Consider the following 21,188-nt stretch of genomic DNA (forward strand, 5'->3'; position numbering starts at 1 on the left):
GCATATGTACATCCCATGTAGGGTGACAATAAAATAATGGTCTTAAAGAAAGAAGATGGCAGAAAATGATCACTAAGTAAAAATCTTATTTTTCTCTTGTTGTGGTCCAAAATATTCTTCCTGAGCCTCCCAGAATTTAGAAGCTAAATAAATCTACTCGTTTCTTTTTTTAAAAAATGTAACTGAAAGAAATGCTAAATTTCAACTAGGTGTTAGTGAAAATTAAAATGACATTTTTTTCTGCTTCTAAGTACAAGGCCTCCCTCTAAAATCTATTCTGGTGAAGAACTAGGCTAATGCTTCTATTTTACCAAAAAAGGGAACTGAGGTCCCAAGAGGGAAATCACTTGCTCAAGATCACACAGTGTTATTGACGGAGCTGGGTCAAGAACTCAAGGCTTTCTGCACAACAGCGTTCTGGGTCTCGCTGTTCCCTTTACTATCTCTCCATCCCTGTCTCCTTGCCCAGACATCTCATGCTTCGCCCCAGATGCTCAAACTGTCATCCAGTTCTGATCTCCATGGAGAACTCTTCATGCTTTATTTAACCTTAACTAAGCCTTCTCAGCTAACCAAAAAGACTGTCCCTGCGCTGACCAGAGGACCGAAATCGGAGATGAAATTTAATGGTGTTGAATGAATGTGAAGTCGTGCATTTAGGTTAAAAATAAATCAATCGAAAAGTCCAGGAATCAGGAGGAAGAGCTAGGTAAGAAGAGATGTGGGCAGAGTTGTGGGGGAAAGCTACCTTGAGGCTGAGGCTTTAGTGGACTGGAAACAATGAGTCAACAGAATAAATTGGAAACCCCAAAAAAGTTAACCCCATCCTACACTACAGGAGTTTCCCAACCTGGGTAACACATATCCCCGGAGAGTACCAGGGGCATGGAGAAGACTCTCTTAGCCTATTGAAATATTCAAAAGTAGCAGTGTTAGCGAAAAAATATCCTGGACCCAATACAGTTTTCTTTATGAAAAATGAATCTATTTTCTTTCTTATGAATAAGTCCTAGAATTTGTTTCTTCTATATGAAATAAGGAAACTAAAAGCCAAGAAATACAGAGACCAAAAATGGTTGGGAATCCCTGCTATACAGCATTTTTTTTAACCCTTTACCTTCCATCTTGGAATCAATACTGTATATTGGTTCCAAGGCAAAAGAGCAATAGGGGCTAGACAATGGAGGTTAAGTGACTTGCCCAGGGTCACACCGCTAGGAAGTGTCTGAGGCCACATGTGAACCCAGGACCTTCTGTCTCCCGGCTTGGAGCTCTATCCACTGAGCCACCCAGCTGTCCTCCCCAACCCTAACTTATTTAACATCTCTGCAGATAATTCCAAAATCCATATAGCCAGGCCTAATGTCTCTCCTGAGCATCAGTCCTACAAGATGCCTTTTGGATACGGATATTCCAAAACAGAACGAATTCTCTTTCCTCCCCTCTTCCCAACTTCTCTCTTAAGGTTGGGTGTTCTACTGTCATCCCAGTCGCCCCATTTTGAAATCTCAGTATCAGCCTCGATTCTTCCGTCTCACTCCACATATCCAGGTTTTTGTTCCCTCCCTGACTTCTACAGCCACAGTCTCATCCCCTCAAGCCAAGACTAGACAGTTGCCTTCAGATCTCTCATCCTCACTCAACAGGTCTGACCATAACATGTGTCTGCTCAGCAAACTCCCTGTTACCTCCAGGATCTTTTTTTTTTTTTAACCTTTACCTTCTGTCTTAGAGTCAATACTGTATATTGGTTCTAAGGCAGAAGAGTAGTAAGGACTAGGCAATGAGGGTCAAGTGACTTGCCCAGGGTCACACAGCTGGGAAGTGTCTGAGGCCGGATTTGAACCCAGGACTTCCCATCTGTAGGCCTGACTCTCAATCCACTGAGCTACTCAGCTGCCCCCTCAAACGCAGTCTTCTGTTTGGCATTCAAGGCTCTCTACAACCTGACTCCTTCCTGCTTTTCCAGGCTCCTTCCATTTTACTCCCACCCACATGCCAGCCCCCTGCCCATCTCATAGGCACCATTCTCCTCCTTGGGTTCTCCGGTGCCTTTGCAGGTAGAACGCCCTCCCTCTTCACTTTCACCTCTTGACTTCCCTACAAGACTCAGCACACACCACCACCCATGGTGGCCCTTCTGGGTCTCCCTCTTGAACCTTCCCTTCTAAAGTTATTGTCTTTCCTCTCTGAATATACCTCAAACGGCTGCCTAGGTTCGTGTCTCCTCCATGGGTGTATAAGCTCAGAGGGGTCAAGGACTGCTTGGATTGTTTTTTTGGGGGGGTCTTTGTACAACCTTGCCTAGCAAACAGTCATTTCTTCAACACACACTTATTAAACTCGCATCGTGTTCACAGAGCGCCGTGCTTGGGGGTAGGAGGATAAGAGGGAGTTACAAAGTTTAGGAATAAAACACCAGCAGAGATCACTGCAGTATCTCATCTTACATGATAACTGCCTAATAGAGGGACAAATGGCTTTATGGGATCCAAAGGGGAAGGAAATCACTCAGAGGGAGGAAGAAGGGAAGGTCGAATTCAGGTTGGCTTTTAAGGATGGATGGATGGATGGATGGATGGATGGATGGGAAAGGACCTGCTTGTACAAAAATATTTAGAGCTGCTCTTGTTGTGGTGGCAAAGAATTGGAAATTGAGGAGATGTCTCTCAATTGGGGAATGGCTGAACAAGTTGTGGTATATGATGGTGATGGAATACTATTATGCTATAAGGAATAATGAACAGGAAGGTTTCAGAAAGAGCTGGAAAGACCTACATGGACTGATGCAGAGTGAAATCAGCAGAACCAGGAAAACACTGTACACAGTAACAGCAATGTTGTGGAACAATCAACTGTGATAGACTTTGCTACTAACAGCAATACAGTGATCCAGGACAATTCTGAGGGACTTTTTTTTTTAGAATATTTTTCCATGATTACATGATTCATGCTCTTTCTCTCCCCCTCCCCGTAGCCAACGCGCAATTCCACTGGGTTTTACACGTGACATTGATCAAGACCTAATTCCATATTATTGATATTTGCACTGAGGTGATCGTTTATAGAGTCTACATCCCCAATCCTATCCCCATCAACCCATGTTGATGTTGAAAATCAATCAACAAACACTTATTAAGCACCTGCCTACCAAGTACCAGGTGCTGGGAATTCAAAGACAAAAATGAAAACAGTCTTGGTCCTGGGGGAGCTTGCTGGCTGCTAGGGCAGTGGCCAGAGTGAAGACGGTCACCGTCCTCCTCTGCCTCGTCAGGCCTCATTAGAGATGTTCCTTTCTGAGGTCTCACTGCAGAAACCGCAGCGAAAAGCCAGACTGAGCCTCAGATCACAACTGAGAATGAAGGCACCGAAGACCATCCGCCAGAGGAGGCTGAGTGCAAAGCTCTGGGGTGGGTTTAGCCTGGAAAGAGAGGTCTGCAGGCTCTGTGATCCCTGCCTCGAGGCAGAGGCAGAAGCCACCCTTGGGAGAGCCTTTCACCTCTACAGGTCAAGAGAGTTGCCCAAGCTCACCCAGATAGGGAGTGCCAGGGGTCAAATCTGCACAGGGCTGAAAGGTAGGGCAGCTTAGGGAGTCCTGGGTTCAAATTTGACCTCAGATACTTCCCAGCTGTGTGACCCTGGGCAAGTCACTGAACCCTCATTGCCTAGCCCTTACCGCTCTTCTGCCTTGGAACCAATACGCAGTAGTGATTCTAAAAGAGAAGGTGAGGGTTTAGAAAAAACAATTTTTTAACCCAGATTTTCCAGCCTCAAATCCAGCATTCTTTCTACTGTACCCAAGAAGAGCAAGATCATCTCCTGAGGGACTGCCTGGGGCTGGGAGTTCAGGGAGGGTTGGGGAGAAGAGCATGAAGCCAGGCCACAGGAGGGGTGGAATAGTCATGATCCAAGTTTCTCTTTCAGATATTTCTTCTCATGGCATGTTTCAGAGCCATCTGCCAAGGTACCATGGGAAGCTTGCCCAGCAGAAAGAGAAGAAGCCTGCACCGTCCTGGGCTCCCAGCCGGTAGCCAGGAAGCTGGGCTTTTACAGGAAGGTAAATCGCAAGGGATACTCAGGTGGCACAGTGGTTAGAACGTGGGGTCTGGAGTTAGAATCCTCTTCCTGGCTTCCTATCTGGGCTCAGACACGTCCCGGATGTGTGACCCTGGATAAGGCACTTCACTCTGTTTGCTTCAGTTTCTTCATCTATAAAATGAGCTGGAGAAGGAAATGGCAAATTACTCAAGTACCTTTTCCAAGAAAACCTCAAATGGGATCACAGAAAGTCGGACCTGACTGAAAAATAACTAAACGACAACAAAATCGCAGTCTTACTTGGGCATTCCACACCGAGCACTCCTTTAATTAAGGGGGCTTTGGAAAATTTTGGATTTAGAGGAAATCTCCAAACTTCATTTTATCAGTGATTCTAAACAACAACTGTCCCATCTTTATCTAGATTCAATTAATAAATCTATCGATGCTATCTCCAGGAGTGGAAAGGGAGGAAGGAAGACAATTTGGATCTTATAGTTTCAGAAAATATATATATTGAAAATCTTTATTACCTGTAATTGGGAAAATAAAATATCTCTGAATAAAAATAAAATAATAAAATAAATCTATCAATAGGGGGCAGCTAGGTAGTTCAGTGGATAGAGCACCAGACCTGGACATGGGAAGTCTTGAGTTTAAATGTGACTCAGGCACTTGCTAGCTGTATGTCCCTGGGCAAATCACTTAACCCCCATTGCCTAACCCTTACAGCTATCCTGCCTTTCTGAGACAGAAGGTACGGGGTTTCTTAAAAATTAAAAATAAAGGGGCAGCTGGGTAGCTCAGTGGAGTGAGAGTCAGGCCTAGAGACAGGAGGTCCTAGGTTCAAACCCGGCCTCAGCCACTTCCCAGCTGTGTGACCCTGGGCAAGTCACTTGACCCCCATTGCCCACCCTTACCACTCTTCCACCTATGAGACAATACACCGAAGTACAAGGGTTTAAAAAAAAATTTAAAAATAAAATAAATCTATCAATAAGCATCTCCGCCACTTACTAAAACCTCTGTGATCTTATACAAATTATTTCACTACTCAGGCCTCAGTTTCCTCATCAGTAAAATGAGGGGCTTGACCTCACTTATTTCTGAGGTCCCTTCCAGTGCTAACGAATGATCCCTTGTGCCAGGCATCGTGCTACTTTCCAGGGATACAAAAGCAACAGTCCCTGCCCAAAGGGACTTACTTTCTGTCAAATCTCGTGAGAGTCTTGTGTGGGCAGGCTATCTCCACGATGTCTCACACTGGTCCCATGAGAGAATGTCCTTCCTGGGTGGTTCAGGTTGCCCAAGGCATCACTGGTCCTTAAACTGTGGCCTCTAGGGCAGAGATGCCAAACATGTGGCCTGTGGGCCACCTTTGTGCCACAACACTCCCAAGCACAGCCCAAACCAGGTTAAAATGTAGTGCCTATTTCAATGTGTCTCTGTATTAACAAATAAATAAATATATATATACATATATATGAGGAATAAAAGGAAAAATAGCTCTCTTCCTAAATAATTTGGACCACCAACCCCCCCCCACTCAGATAAGGGAGAGAAGGCTGTCAGTATTTTTGCCAAGAAAACCCCAAATGGACCAACTCATAAAGAATGAAACTGAGGGGGCAGCTGGGTAGCTCAGTGGATTGAGAGTCAGGCCTGGAGACGAGAGGTCCTAGGTTCAAATCCGGCCTCAGATACTTCCCTGCTGTGTGACCCTGGGCAAGTCACTTGACCCCCATTGTCTACCCTTACCACTCTTCTGTCTTGGAGCCAATACATAGTATTGGCTCCAAGACTGAAGGTAAGGGTTTAAAAATAATAATAATAATAAAACCGACATTTATATGGCACTTTAGGGAGAGAGGCAGGGATAGGGACTTGTCCAGTAATTTCATCTTGGTCAGACTTGGAAAACCCCAAGATCATCCATTGCATTTGAAGCTATTGCCAGTTATCTTGGCTTTTGTCTTGCCACTAGACCAGTGATTCACAAAGTGGATGCTACTGCCCTGGTGGGTGCTGCAGAGATCCAGGGGAGCGATGATGGCCACACTTTTTTTGTATTACATTCTATTCTGAGTTCAATAAAGAGTTTCATAATTTCCAGGGCGGTAAGTAATATTTTTTCTGGAAAGGGGGCAGTAGGCCAAAAAAGTTTGGGAACCACTGCACTAGACTCTAGAAAAGAGATCAAGGCTGATGACTTTGTACAACTCTGCCTCCCTTAAATCTAATTCACAATCAATTCAAGACATGACCCTGATGATGTCATTGGTCCTATTGGAAAAAGAAGGATGAACAACAACTTCAGAGTAGGGAGCTCCCAATAAAGAAACTCTCTCTACTCATGCAGGTTGGTAGGGAATAATGTAACCCATAGCAACCAGCACCAGCACCAAAAAAAACAACAAAAAACAAATAAATAAACAAACCAAAAATTCTGCTGAATATCCAGTCCTGAGACCTTTCCCTACCCTAGTTGATTGTAGATCCGCAGGCTCATCAGTGGCAGCCTGGAGGGAGCTTTGCTAAGCAGGAGTCACAGAAGCTTTCACTGTAGGTCAACAAAGCTGGGTATTCTGCCATCCTGGGAAACTCTGCTTAGAATGAGGTGTAGTGCCCTCTGTCATTATGGAGTAGTGCCTCCTTGGCATTTTGGGGTTGGAGGAAGAGGGAAGAGCAAAGTCAAAGCTGGAAGGAGGCTCAGAGGGAGAAAAACCCCTTGGGAGAGGCAACATAATAGAAAAGCCTCCTAGGCTTGGACTGGAAAAACCTGGGTTTAGTTCTTCCCCTATTCTATTTTTGAGCCTAGGCAAGTCATTTACTATCTCCTTCCTGAGCCTTGATTTCCTCAACTGGAATACATCTCTAGTGCCTTCCTCACAGTTTGTGAGGATCAGATGACCTCTGTAGAGTTCTTTCTTCCTCCAATACTTTTGCAAACATTAAAGTGCTACGTAGGAAAAAAAATAAAAATAAAAATAAAAAATAAATAAAGTGCTACGTAGGAAGCCTGGATGACACAGGTTCAAATCCTAGCCCTGCCATTTAATACTTGTGTTCTCTTGAGCAAGTAAGCTCTCAGGAAGATCCTCCCTGAACTCACCTGTGAAATAAGCTCCAAGTTTCCTCTCGGCTCCAAATTTGAGGCTCGTGATTATTTCTTCTTTGCCTTAAGTGTCCTCAGAGGTGCATTTATGGTTACCAACTTCTTTTCTATGAAATCCTCAGGGTTCAAAGGCTCAATTTTAAGGATAAAGAAACTGAGGTTGATCAAAAGGAAGGGACTAGACCAAGGTCACACAGTGAATCAGGGGCAGAGTTTAGCCCAAAACCCAAGTCTCTCTTTTCCTCTTCTAGGGCTCTTAACCGGTCCTGTTTCTCCAGACAGAAGCAAGGATATGGCTGTGGCCTTGGACAGTTTCCCAGCTGGGGAGCAGGGGAAGCTGGTGCTGAAACTTGGGGAGCCACTGACCATCATCTCTGAGTAAGCCTGTCCACAGAGGACTGGGGCACCGGGCACTAAGCTGGTACCCTTTCATCCCAGGCTGCCTAGGCCAACCACAGAGCAAGCCAGACTTTGGACTAGAGACCCCTAGGAAGCCAGGGTGACTGCTTCCTAGCAGCCTAGCTCCTCCAAGCTGGAGGCACATAACTGGGGGCTGCCCACCCCAGGTAATGCTTCTCTCCCCAAGCCCAGAAGCTAGAATCTGACCAGCAGCATCCTGCCCTGCTAGGAGAGCCTGGGTACCACTGCAGGGAGGCCCCAACTAAGCCACCCCATCCGCCATCGGCCTTCCTCGTCCCCTCCCCAAGCCAAATTTTCTGCAAAGATGTGCCTTGCCCCCCAAGTGACCAAAGCGCTCCAGCTCTTCAGGTGGCAGGGGGCTGATGGAAAGGATGCCTTGTTTTCCTGGCCTAGCCCATCAAGAGCTCTGCCAATGGGGCAGCTGGGTAGCTCAGTAGATTGAGAACCAGACCTAGAAATGGAAGGTCCTAGGTTCAAATCTGGCCTCAGACACTTCCCAGCTGTGTGACCCTGGGCAAGTCACTTAACTCCCATTGCCTAGCCCTTACCACTCTTCTGATTGGCTCCAAGACAGAAGGTAAGGGTTTAAAAAAAAAAGAGCTCTGCCAATGGCAGGCCAATCACCCAGTGGGCCAGGGAAGGAGAAGTGGGGCCTCACAATCATGCCATCACCTGCACTTTCCTGTTTCTAAGGCTTCCCAGGTCAGAGACTCATGGAATCTGGGTAGGAAGAGGACCTGAGAGGTCAATCCTGAGTCCTATGTGTACACAAACAGGAATCTCTTCTCCTACATCCCTAACAACAAGGGGCCAATCATTAAAGGACCTCTTCTGAAACACCTCCAGTGATGGAGAATTCACTCATTAGCCTTTGAGGTTGTTTTTCAGGGGTTATGGGGTCCCAGGGGTGTGAGGCATCCTGTGCAGGGTTTGGGAGACTCCCACTGATCCCAATTTATCAACCAGGAGCAGCAGAATTAAAAAGTGGTGGGAGCAATGGCTCTGGAATCAGAAAGTCCTGGGTTCAAGTGGAATTGCTTGTCAGCTCGGGGACGGGGGAGGACAGAGGAGAGGGAGAGAATATGAATCATGTAACCATGGAAAAATACTTAAAGATAAATTAATTAAAAAAAAGAAAGAAAATCTTGGGTTCAAAAGCCACTTGAGATACTACCTATATGATTTTGGCTAGTCACTTAACCCCTCTCTAAACCTGAAGGGTTTGGATTCAATGGCCTTTTAAGTCCCTTTTAGCACTCATTTAATGATCCTCTTAGTTTTGTTTTTGTTTAGTTTGGCTTTTGGGGACTCAGTTGTTTCCAAGTCTTGACTCCAGGTCAGTTCTGGAGCTTTCATCCACTCTGTTTCCAATCTGGGTCAGTTGGTCCCTCTTTAGGCAGCCTTTGGGCCTTTAGATCCTGGGAGGATCCCCACATTGGTGCCAGGCTTAGTGAAGACACTCAGCTGGAATACTTCAGTACCATAGTTCAGAATTCCCAAAGTCAAGCAATTCATCAAGCCTCAGCCTTCCCAGTGGCCAGGATTCCTATGTGTACCCCCTGGGCCCATCCTCTGATCCTGTTTGTTTGTTTTTTAAACCCTTACCTTCCTCCATCATAGAATCAAGACAAAGTATTGATTCTAAAAAATAAGAGAATTAAAGGATAGACGATTAGGGTTAAGTGACTTGCCTAGGATCACACAGGTAGGAAGTGGCTGAGGTCAAATTTAAACCCAGGTCCTCCTGACCCCAGGCCTGGCTCTCTATCCATTTTTCTACTTAGCTGCCCCATTATGAAACTCTTGCAAGGGAGCCTCTCCTATTACATCATGGATCATGTCTAGTCTCAATTCCTGGTTCTAAGCAAAGCTTTATGGAAGGAGAGGGAGAAAGCCTCTGTGATACTATGGTTTAATAAGTCCATGATCACAACATGTATTAAGTGCCTATTATGTGCCAGGTATTATGTTAGGTACAATAGGAAATTGAGGCAAAAAAAAAAAAAAATGAAAGAAGTTTCTGCCCTCCAGGAGTTTACATTCTAATTGGAGACAAGAAATTTGCATAGAAGTATAGACAGAATAAATTCAGTGCAGTTAAGTGTCCTGAGCTCTTGAGCCAGATGAAAGAAGTGGTTTCAAAGTCCCCAACCTGCTTTAGCACCTGCTAGGTCTGAGATTGTTCCTAGTTTGGAGAAGGGAATTTGATGGCCTTTCTTGGGTTGCAGCAATGGAGAATGGTGGAGAGTTATGTCTGAAGCCACCAGTGAAGAGTACATTATTCCCAGCAGCCACGTGGCCAGAATCTCTCAAGGGTAAGCTTCCCCCCACCTCTGAGAAAAGCTACTTTCCTAGAAGTTGTACACACTTTCCCAGGAGAGAGGAAACGGGGATCAAGCCGTAGCTCTGCCATGAAAACATTCTGTGACCCTGGAGGAGTCCCTTCTCCTTTCTGGGGCTCCATTTCCTGTGTAATGAAGGGGAAAGACTAGACGGTTCTTAATAGCACTTCCAGGTTTGAAATTCTGGGTTCTAATGTCCCTTCCAGATGGGACATTCTGTCATTCTTTGGGGGTGATCCTGAAGGTCTTCCCTTTCCAGAAGCTTCTGATTTGAGCAAAAAGATGAGAGTGATGATGATGATGATGATGATGATGATGATGATGGAAGTTTAGAGGTTACAAAACCATTTCCTCAAAGCAATAAATATTATCATGCCCACAAAGAAAAGCGAAATCAGCTCTGATATCAGCCACATACAGAAAGCTCCATCCTGCCCCCTCTCCCTCTCTACTGGTGTCTTGGACCCCAACCCTTCCATCTCTCGCAGGCACTTACCATTCTCTCCTTCTCGCCTTCAATCTCTACTTTTCTAATGGCTTACAAACATAGCCAGCTTCCACCCTTTATTGGAACCTCCATTTGAAAACCTGAATGTGAACCTGCCATCCCCTCAAACCACCCTCAAATGTCCCTAGAAATAGTGGCCCTCAAGGACTCGCTTCCTTTCCTCCTCATCCCTCAGGCCTCCACCCCTTGCAGTCTAGCTCCTCAGATTGCTCTCCTCTGAGTCTGGAGCACAGCATTTGACACTATTGACCATCCCCTCCTCCTGAATATCGTTTCTTAGACCATTAAGTGGTCAAGTGTTTTGCCAGGTCAGCACAGCCTGTGTATGCGTCAGAAGTGGCCCCTGAAGGGATTGAGAGCCAGGCCCAGAGATGGAAGGTCCTGGGTTCAAATTTGACTTCAGACGCTAGGTGACCCTGAGACAGGCACTTAACCCCCATTGCCTAGCCCTTACCGCTCTTCTGCCTGGGAACTAATACACAGTATTGATTCTAAGATGGAAGGTCAGGGTTTAAAAAAAAAAAAAAGAAAAGAAAAAGAAGAAGAAGTGGGACTTAAGCTCAGATCTTCCTGGTTCTAATGTCATTAGGGGTGTCTCGGATTCAACTTGTCCAAAATGGAATACATTATCTCCTCTGAACCATCTCTGACCTTTCACTCTCTATGTCTAGAGATGTTAATAATTGACCTATGACTAAATGAGTAATAAGTAAAAGAATATATAGGTTGATGGATTGAGAGTTAGCCCTGGAGATGGGAGATCCTGGGTTCAAATCTGGCCCCGGACCTTTCTTGGCTGTGTGACCCTGAGCAAGTCACTTAACCCCCAATTGCCTAGCCCTTGCCATTCTTTGGCCTTGGAATTGATACTTAATATGGATTCTAAGAGAGAAGGTAAGGGGGTTTTAGTTAGTTAGTTAGTTAGTTTTAGTTTTATTTTGAATATTTTCCCATAGTTACATGTTTCTTGTTCTTTCCCTCTCCCCAAAGCCCCCTTAGCCGACGCACAATTCCACTGGGTTTTACACGTATTATTGATTAAGCCCTAATCGTAAGGGGTTTTTAATAATGATAATAGAATAAAACTTTGAACCTGGTCTTTTCCTTTGTATAATTAGAAAATCTTGTACCTTTGAACTACACCCCTTTCCTCTTTCGCCCCCACTTTGTGTGCTCGTGTATAGTATATAGTTGTGTGTAACTCTGCCTCTTGCGTCTCTTTCTTCCTCTTTTTCACCACCCCGGCTGGGTTGGCACCCTTTTTACTCTAGCTTTTTATTTTAGTTATTACTAATAAATATTATTAAATATAATACTTGGAGATATTGCATATTAATTTTTAATCTTACACAGTGTCTCATGTTTTCCTCCTTACTGTTTAGTAGGAGTAGTGGTGGTGCTGGTGCTGGTAGAGACCCCCTTGATGTTTTATAAATACATTACTATGCCAAACTGTTGAGGCCCTTCACTTTGTCTTTTCTGTTTGTCGATGTAATCTAATATTTGCTGCCTGAGGTTATTTCTAGGATCTTTTGGTTTCCTCAAGGAAGCAATTGATTGCTTTACAATGATTACCCTTGAGGAGGGAATGGTGATAATGTATATGAAGGTCCATACTTTTATCAATTTGCTAATTTGGTTTGCATGAATTGCTCCTTTGAATAGACCAAATAGTGTCTGTTTTAATTGAACGCCACGTCTTCTCATCTTTAACTTTTCTTCTTACTTGGGATTTATTTTGCTCTCTGCTCTAAGAAATCAGTAGTTTAAATAGACAGAGACAGCTGATTTAGAAATGACTCCCACACTGGTATCTAATCGTTACAAGATTCTATTGAGCGTGGGCAAGACAACGTCTAGCCTCGAATCCATGATGCTGTGTAGTGAATATCATTTCCCGAGATGGTGTTAGATATTTGCTACACTCAATGCCTTCCAACTCTCTTTTTTTTTAGAGAAAATATTTATTATACAAATGTATAAAGCTTCTCTGTGTAAGATAAAAGCCTTTTCTGTTTCCTAATCCTGAGCCATATTTTCCACTTTATTTTTCACTGTCCTCCCCTAAGGACCTTTGCACGAGGGTCACTGAATTAAATTCATTTCATCTGGAGGGTCTTAGTAAGTTCATCCTAGACTTTCTCTACTCCCTCATCCTTGACAACAGATATTGGTAGCCAAAACTGCAGATATTTTTATGGTGGTTTTTTACTTGTGCTCCTCATGTGCAGTGCAGGGTAAGGAAGCTAAAGATCCCATGTTTCTTGTTGCCTTTAGACTTCCAATGAGACCAACTCTGTCAACTCTTTGCCTCTCTGGAGAAAGTCTTTGCATTGGATTTAGCTGCAACTACCTCATTTCTTGGGGTTTCATTTATTTCTTTACTTACCAATTGCATGTAATAACAAATTTCCACACAAGTTTTCCCAAGTTATATGATCACACTTATCTCCCTCTCTCCCTTCCCTGGTGCCGGCAAATGATTCCATCTGGGTTATACATGTATTACCATGAGTAGCATATTTCCATATTGTTTATTTTTGTAAATGAATAATCTTATAAAACCAAAACTCCCAATCACATACCCAAATAAACAACTGAAAAATTGCATGCTTTCATTGCATTCCAACTCCAACAGTTCTTTCTCTGGAAGTGGAGAGCAGCATTCTATGCCATAAGTCCCTCAGAATTATCTTGGATTGTTGTATTGCTGAGAGTGGCTAAGTCTGTCACAGTTGATCATTCCACAATATTGTAGTTACTCTGCACAATGTTCTCCTGGTTCTGCTTATTTCACTCTGCATCAGTCCATGAAGGTGTTCCCAGCTCTTTCTGAAATCATCCTATTTAGCATTCCTTACAGCACAATAGTATTCCATCATCACATACCACCATTTGTTCAGCTATTCCCCTTTTGAGGGACATCCTTTTACTTTCTAATTCTTTGACACCACAAAAAGCTCAGCTATAAATATTTTTGTCCAAGTAGGTCCTTTCCCCTTTTTTTGATCTTTCCTAGACACAGCCCTAGTAGTGGCATCACTTGATCAAAGGGCAGGCAGTCTTTTAGCACTCTTTGGGCATAATTCCAATTTGTCTTCCAGAATGGTTGGATCAGTTCACAACTCCACCAGCAATGCATCAGTGTCCCAATTTTGCCACATCCCCTCAAACCTTTATCATTTTCCTTTATGTCATCTTGGCCAATCTGTGATGTAGGTGTCTGTAGTATAGGTATGAGGTGGTACCTCTTGGGGTTTCCTTTAGAGTAAAAATGTCAGTACTGACGTGTTTCAGTTCCTCTAGTTTAGGGGTCGGTAACATATGGCTCTTTCTGCAGGAGCCATAAAGTCCATTTTTTTTTTCAGGTGCTGTTACAGGAGTGCACACTATGAGCACTGTACAGCTCTCACGAAATTACATTTGAAAAAATGTGGCATTTATGGCTCTCATGGCCAAAAAGGTTGCCGACCCTTGCTCTAGTACCTTGTCAGCTCCCCTTTAGAGTATCAAAGTTTGAATTAATATCCGCAGGCACCTAAAAATTATGTGATGATTAACACCTACTATCTGGCCCTTTTTCTAATATTCTGCTACTGTCAAATGCAAAAGTATTAGGGGGTAGGAGTAGCTGGCAGCACAGTGGATAAAGGCCAGGCCTAGGTTCAAATATGACCTCAGACACTACCTGGTTGTGTGATCCTGAGCAAGTCACTTAGCCCTAATTGCTTAGCCCTAACTACTCTTTTGCCTTTTGATTCTAAGACAGAAAGAAAAGTTAAAAAAAAAATATTAGGGGTTGAGGTATTTTCCTTTACTTCTTCATTTCATGGTTACTTCATGACCACTTTGCCATGGTCAAAGAATTCATAAGATCATAGATTCTGAGATGGAAAATACTTTGGAAGACACTGAGACCAATCCCTTCATTTTGTAAATGAGGAAACTGAGACTGAGGGAGGTTAAGTGACTTGTTCAAGGTCACATAGTTAGTAAATGTATAATAATACTACTAAAAATATTAACTAACATTTATATAGCATTACTATGTGCCAGGCACTGTGTTAAGCACTCGACAGTTATTATCTCACTTGATCTTCATAATCAGCCCTGTGGGGTAGTTGCTATATTATCTATTTGACAGATGGAGAACCTGAGGGAAACAGAGGTTAATTGACTGCCCAAAGTCACACAGTTAGTATCTGAGGCAGGATTTGAATTCTAAGCAGTCCTGACTCTAACCTGATGTTCTATTCATAGAGCCATCCTGCTGGTAGTTAGCCTGCTTGAGGATGAACCTCTCCATCCTTAATTAAGCTGTCCTCAGAAAATAGACATAGAATCTTGTTAGGGACCATAGTGGAATATTTTTCCAGCATGGCAAAAGCTACTAAATGGGGCCATCCAGGTTCTGTGGGTGTACAGATGGTTATTTCTCTTGGAATCGACAGTCTACTCTCAGCATTTGCAGTTTAACTTTCCCAACCTCAAGAAACTGAATGATTTTATTTGTAACCTCATTTTCATTTTTGCATTGGAAACTGCCACACATTCTCAGCTATGTACCATACAGGAAAAAAAAAAAAAAAGAGGCACAATGTGTGCAAGATTGGGGCTAGTGTACTGATCTTCGGCCCTATCCTTGAAAAGAGCTACCTGTGCATGTTTTCATTGTTTGCCTTTAAAACTTAAGTTTTGGGTTGCAATTATGTCTCCAAAGTATGTCTCCAAGTCTTTTGGGCTCTAAGGCCACATGGGCTTAGTGAGAAAAGAGATAAACTTCATGCCATGCCAGAGTGTCTGCAACCACTGTCAGCCACAAGTTTGATGCTCACAAATCGTTTGCTGTCTCTGCAAAAAGGAGGAAAGAATCTGTGGTCCCATAGATATCACGTGTCACGAAAAGTGAATCTTGTCTCAAATCAATGGTTTTTTTTTGTTTTTTTTGTTTTTTTATTGAGCTGCTAGCACAAAAGGTCACAGAATTCTAGAGAATTACTAGAGAGAAAAAATATTTTGCCTGTTACCTATTTAATTTTATGTACTGCATTTTATGGGTAATTTCATAGTTAATGTGTTAGAAAAATACATATTATCAGATACATTTTTATATATTATAGTATATGTTTATTATGTTATATATAATATCATATTATCATATAATATTAGAATTACTATTTTGCTGTAAAGACTTCTGTGCAGAAAAGTGTGAAAGAGTCTAGTTTTTGGTAGTGGGAGGAACCTCACCTCCTATTTCCCACAAATCCTATGTATAAATATTCAGGATTTTGACTTTCACTCCCCTTTCTAGGAACATCACCTCCATGAAAGCTGAGGATTGATTGTACTTATGACAGATCCTTTCTAAGCTTATCACACTATCACCCTCAGAGGTTTATGGTCTAAGTAGCCCGGGTGAACTCAGTAGTTCATAATCTTCTTTAAAGTGAATTTTGGTTTTACTCCCCTAAGACTATAATTCTCAGAAGTCTCCTGGAACCATAGAATGTCAGAGCTAAAAGGGATCTTAGTTCAAACTCCCATTTTTCAAATCGGACATATGAAGCCTGGAGGCATACAGCTATTCGTCATCAAGGCCAGAGCTCAAACCTAGAACAGATGAATTTGGTCCTGGACGAGGCCAGCCCCATAATTCCAGCGGTTCATGACTCTATCTCCCACAGGGACACCGGGGATGGTTTCAACGAGGCATGCCTACGGACCATAAAACGTTAAGGGCAGGAATGTTCCTAAAGGCCCTCCCCACCTTGTTGTGGCTCTGTCATTATTAACTTACCTAAACCCTTTTCAAGTATATTTGTACTCCCTTCCTTTAATTCCTTCCGGGTATCTTGGACTTTGCCTTTTCAAGCTTCAAGGGGAGCAGGGAGAGAATATTTGTGAATTCCAAGAATGTTCCAATTTCTTGTCCTGAGAAGACATCCAATCAGGAAAGACTACAGGAATGGGAAGGGCAAGTGAGGAAGAAAAGCCCAGGTAGCTCAGTCACTGAGTGGCACACCAGCATCCTTACTTTTTCTCCTCCTTTCCTAGGTGGCTCTATGAAGGCCTGAATCGAGAGAAAGCAGAGGATCTCCTGCTGCTCCCCAGCAACCATGGAGGATCCTTCCTGATCCGGGAGAGTCAGACCAGGAAAGGTACAGACCCTAGAGGCTGGGCCCTGGGCAAGTCTCACTGTCCTGGAGTCGGAGCTGGTTTGGACTGGGCTGCAGTAGCTGAATTATAACATGGCTTTAAAACAGAAAAAGCTTTTTTAAAGTGTCCCACTTTCTAAATGTCCAGAATTTTGACTAAGCAGTTCAATCCAGTAAACATTTATTAAGTATCTCCTATGTGCCAGGCACTGTCCTAGGTATTGAGGATATACAAAAATGAAATAATCCCTGGACTCAAGGAAACAACAATCAGAGGTAACAATACTTACACGGCTAAGTAAATAGAAAATATATAAAGGGAGAAGCTAGATAACCTCCTAGATTTAAATCTGGCCTCAGACACTTCCTAGCTGTGTGACTCTGGGAAAGGCACTTCATTTTGATAGAATCAAATTAAATTGATTAATCCGCTGATTGAATTAAATCAAATTAACTTGATTTTCTAGCCCTCACCACTCTTCAGCTTTGAGGGGAGGGGGAAGACGGAAAGAGAGAGAGAAGACAGTTCCAGGTTCAATCATAGCGTGAGCCACTTACCTTGTCTTTCTTATATGGCCACAGATGCTACCCATAGCCTGGGTGACCTAAACTTACACTGATTCACAGCTTTCGTTATAAGGAAACCAGCCCAGACGGTGGGGGTGACTTTGTGAAGCTCCATCTTGCCATAGGTGAAAAAACAACTTCAACCTTGGGTCTACTGAGGCCAATTAGTAAAGCAACTTTGAGATCAATTCAATGATAAGCATTTATTAAGTGCCTACTATGTGTTACAAATTGTTAGGGATAAAATCGGAAAAAATGACACAGTTCCCATCTTCAAGGAGCTTCAATTCTATGAGAAAGACAACATTTACATTAATAAGGGTATTATTACTGGCTCAAAGGGCCAATTGTCCGGGACTCTCCTCATTGGTGGAGATGGATGTCCCACACCTGCTGAGGGGTAGGGCAGAGATGGGAGAGATCTCTGGTCAGTCTCTTCACTTGCTTCTGGCCTTCAGCTTCAAGAGAGAAGCTGGACAATACCATCCCACTTCATAAATATATAGATGCAAAAACAACAACAACAACAACAACAACAACAACAACAACAACAACAACAACAACAACAACAACAATAATAATAATAATAATAATGGCAGCTGGGTAGCTCAGTGGATTGAGAGCCAAGCCCAGAGACAGGAGGTCCTGGGTTCAAATCTGGCATAATAATAATAATAATAATAATAATAATAATAATAATAATAATAATAATGGCAGCTGGGTAGCTCAGTGGATTGAGAGCCAAGCCCAGAGACAGGAGGTCCTGGGTTCAAATCTGGCCTCAGACACTTCCCAACTGTGGGACCCTGGGAAAGTCACTTGACCCCCATTGCCTACCCTTACCTCTCTTCTGCCTTGGAGCCAATATACAGTATTGACTCCAAGACAGAAGGTAAAGGTTTATAATAATAATAATAATAATAAATAAGGTAAGTGGGGTTGGGGAGGAGGGAAGGCACTAGTCCTTGGGGGAATCAGGAAAAACTTTAGGGTTTGGGTAGAAAATAATCCCACAGGAGTTTTGAAGGAAAGGATCCTAAGAAGCAGAAGTGTTGAGGGAATGCATTCCAGGCAGGGAGTACAGCCCAAAGGGGCGGAGATGAGAGACAAGAGTCCTGTTTAAGGAACAGCAAGAAGGCTAGTTTGACTAGACCAAAGATTGGGGAAAGGGAAATAATATATAATAAGCCTAGAAAAGTTAAGTGTTTATATTTGAACTGTTAGCTAAAAAACCCCCACAGAACTATTAAATAGACAGAAAAGCCTCTCTTTAATTAAGGAAAGGAGTTTAGGGATAAAATTAGGCCTCCTCGAAGAGCTGTGCACTATCAACCCACGCAGAGTCCCCAGACTCTGGCAGCCCACCATGCTAGATGACAGCTCCGAGGAACAAACAAAGGAATTTGGGGGACCTATATACCATTTACAGAGATCCAGGGGCAGGGAAAGATGACTGATTGACATTACCATAGCTACAAGGAAATGGGACTGTTCAAACTATACTGACAGGATACAATCAAGCTTGGGAAAGGAATCCTAGCTAGAGGCTGCTTACTAAAAGGATGCTCCCTGCCCTGCTGTGGGTCTTCTGGGGGGGGGGGGAGGGAAGGAAGGAGGGAAACTACCTAAGACCAAAAAGAGCACTTAGTGCTTGCTTCGTCCCACCTAACTGGGATTGTCATTTACCTTAGGGTTGTTATTCAGTCTGAAACTGCTAGCCTGAGATTCCCTGCAGGGTGGATTCTCACAAGAACTGGGAACAAGGACAAGCTTTGGGGTCTCCAACTTAGGAACTAGTCCTAAAACTTGGGGTTCATCAGATCTTACTAGACTACAAATTTGGGGGTTCCTAGATTCCATGTTGACAGAATCTAGATGTTTGGTACTTTCTTTGGGGGAAGAGGGAGGTGACATGGTCAGACTTCTTGAAGAAAATCACCTCCAAGATTACAGAAAAGAATGTTTTCTCCTCAGAAACCTAGCACTATGGTTATAATAGAAGGAACACTGGACCTAGGTTCGAATTCAGTCTATGATTTTTTTTTAGTCTTTCTTTGAAAAATAGATTTTTAACAATATGTTTTGCTTTTCCATCACTTAAGATTTCCTCCCATATCTATTTTTCTTTTACCATCTACAGAGCTATCTCTTGTAAAAGGAACTTTTTTAAAAGGAGAGAAAAAAATCTCCAAAATATGTCAATACATTGGAAAAAATTACATTATATGCAATATGCCATACCTATGGAATATTGTGATTTGTGGTCACATGTGACTTCTCTGACCCCACTTTACCCCTCCCAAATAGAAAGGGGGGGTCTTCTCTTATCTCTTCCTTGGGGCCAAGCTTGTTCTTTTTATCTTGGAAACAATCAGTTCAATCCACTGGCAATTGTTGGAGACATTGTATATGTTGTTTTCCTGGTTCTTCTTGCTTTGTTTTGCATCAGTTCATAAATAAGTTTTTCTATGCTTCTCCACAGTCATCATGTCCATTGTTTCTTATAGCACAGCAATATTCTATCACATTAATAAACCACAGTTTGTTTGGCCATTTCCTCCTGATTGTCATCAACTTTGTTTCCATTTCTTTGCTACAACAAAAAGAGCCACTGTAAACATTTTGATGTATGTGGAGGTATTCTTTTTTGTCAGTGACCTCCTTGAGTATATTCTGATTCTAATGTTTGGTGTTACTTCAAATCTTTTTATCTGTCTTCGTTTCAGTTTTCCCATCAGTAAAATGAAAGAGGTGGCCTAGACTGATGGTCCTATTTTGTTGTTGTTGTTGAGTCATATCTGACTCTTTGTGACTCCATTTGGGATTTTCTTGGCAAAGATATTAGAGTGGTTTGCCATTTCCATCTCCAGCTTATTTTACAGATGAGAGAAAGTAGGTAAATGGGATAAGGGACTTGTCCATGGTCACAACAGACCAACAGAAGTGTCTGAGGCCAGATTTCAACTCAGGGAGATGAGTTGAAGTTCCAAGCCCTATACTACATCCATTGTACCACTAGCTGCCCTAGAGATGCTGCAAAGGAGAGCTTGACAGGCCTTGGCAATAGCTTGGATTATGGGATCAAGATATAATGAGGAATCCAAAATTATTCTTGGGTTTCACACCTGAGAGATCAGAAAGATTCTGCAGGAATAGGAAAAGGGAAGAGGATTTGGGAGGAAAGTTAATGAGTTGTGTTTTTTACAAGTTAAGTTTAAGATGTCTACTGAACACTCAAGCTGGAGAGGTGAGATTGGAGGTCAGCAAAGAAGCTGTGGCAGAAAAAGTAGACTGGAAAATCAGCATTGTGATGTAATTAAGTCCAGAGGAGATGATGAAACCTACAAATAGTACAGAAGGTAAAGGCTGAGCATAGACCCCTGAGGGACCGTTATGACTAGAGGGGGCTATCTGGAAAAGGACTCAGCACAGGAGACAGAGAAAGAGCCTTCAAGATCTGTAGGAGAATGGTGGAGGAGGGAGATATCCTGAAGACCTTAGAGCAGTGATGGGCAACCTTTTGAGCGTGGTGTGTCAAAATTCGCCAAAAAACTGAGCATAACTCAGGAGGTGTGTCACTTCAAGAAAAAATAATAATTTCACAATATTTCTAGTTTAAATAACAAAAATGTATAATTGTTAATATATAATTATATTTTTTAAACCAAAATAGGTAAATTAATATAGGTAGAATTGTCAGCTATAGTGCACAGTGTCTACACTACATTACAGTAAATGTTTCATCCTCAGCATGCAGCCCCACACTTCTCTGTATGTGGCCGCATGTCATAAAAAATGGCTATGTGTGTCAGTGCTGACACGTGTGTCATAGGTTTGCCATTACCACCTTAGAGAGAATACCAAGCAGGAGGGAGTGATCAACTGTGTCAAAGACCGAAGAACAAGGATGGACAAAAGGCTGGTAGATGAAGTTTTTACCTAAGTTCCCTAGACTAGTGAAATCGTAGATCTAGAACAAAATATTTTTTTAAAAAGCTGTAATAGCTTTTTTTTTTTACTTCTCCATCACCTTATTGATTCAG

General features: G+C 42.8%; 1 protein-coding gene across 1 annotated transcript in view; it reads left to right on the forward strand.

The window, feature by feature from the left end:
- SLA2 (Src like adaptor 2) overlaps positions 1–21,188 on the forward strand; it is a 34,527-nt gene that overhangs the window by 2,812 nt on the left and 10,527 nt on the right. The window contains exons 2-5 of the mRNA XM_044664342.1: positions 3,925–4,000; positions 7,372–7,531; positions 9,802–9,888; positions 16,478–16,581. Of these exons, the coding sequence (XP_044520277.1) occupies positions 3,937–4,000; positions 7,372–7,531; positions 9,802–9,888; positions 16,478–16,581 (415 nt within the window). The 5' untranslated portion in view covers positions 3,925–3,936. The remainder of the gene's footprint in view (positions 1–3,924; positions 4,001–7,371; positions 7,532–9,801; positions 9,889–16,477; positions 16,582–21,188) is intronic.

The sequence above is a fragment of the Gracilinanus agilis genome, chromosome 2, assembly GCF_016433145.1.
Source record: "Gracilinanus agilis isolate LMUSP501 chromosome 2, AgileGrace, whole genome shotgun sequence".
NCBI classification, from domain to species: Eukaryota; Metazoa; Chordata; class Mammalia; order Didelphimorphia; family Didelphidae; genus Gracilinanus; species Gracilinanus agilis.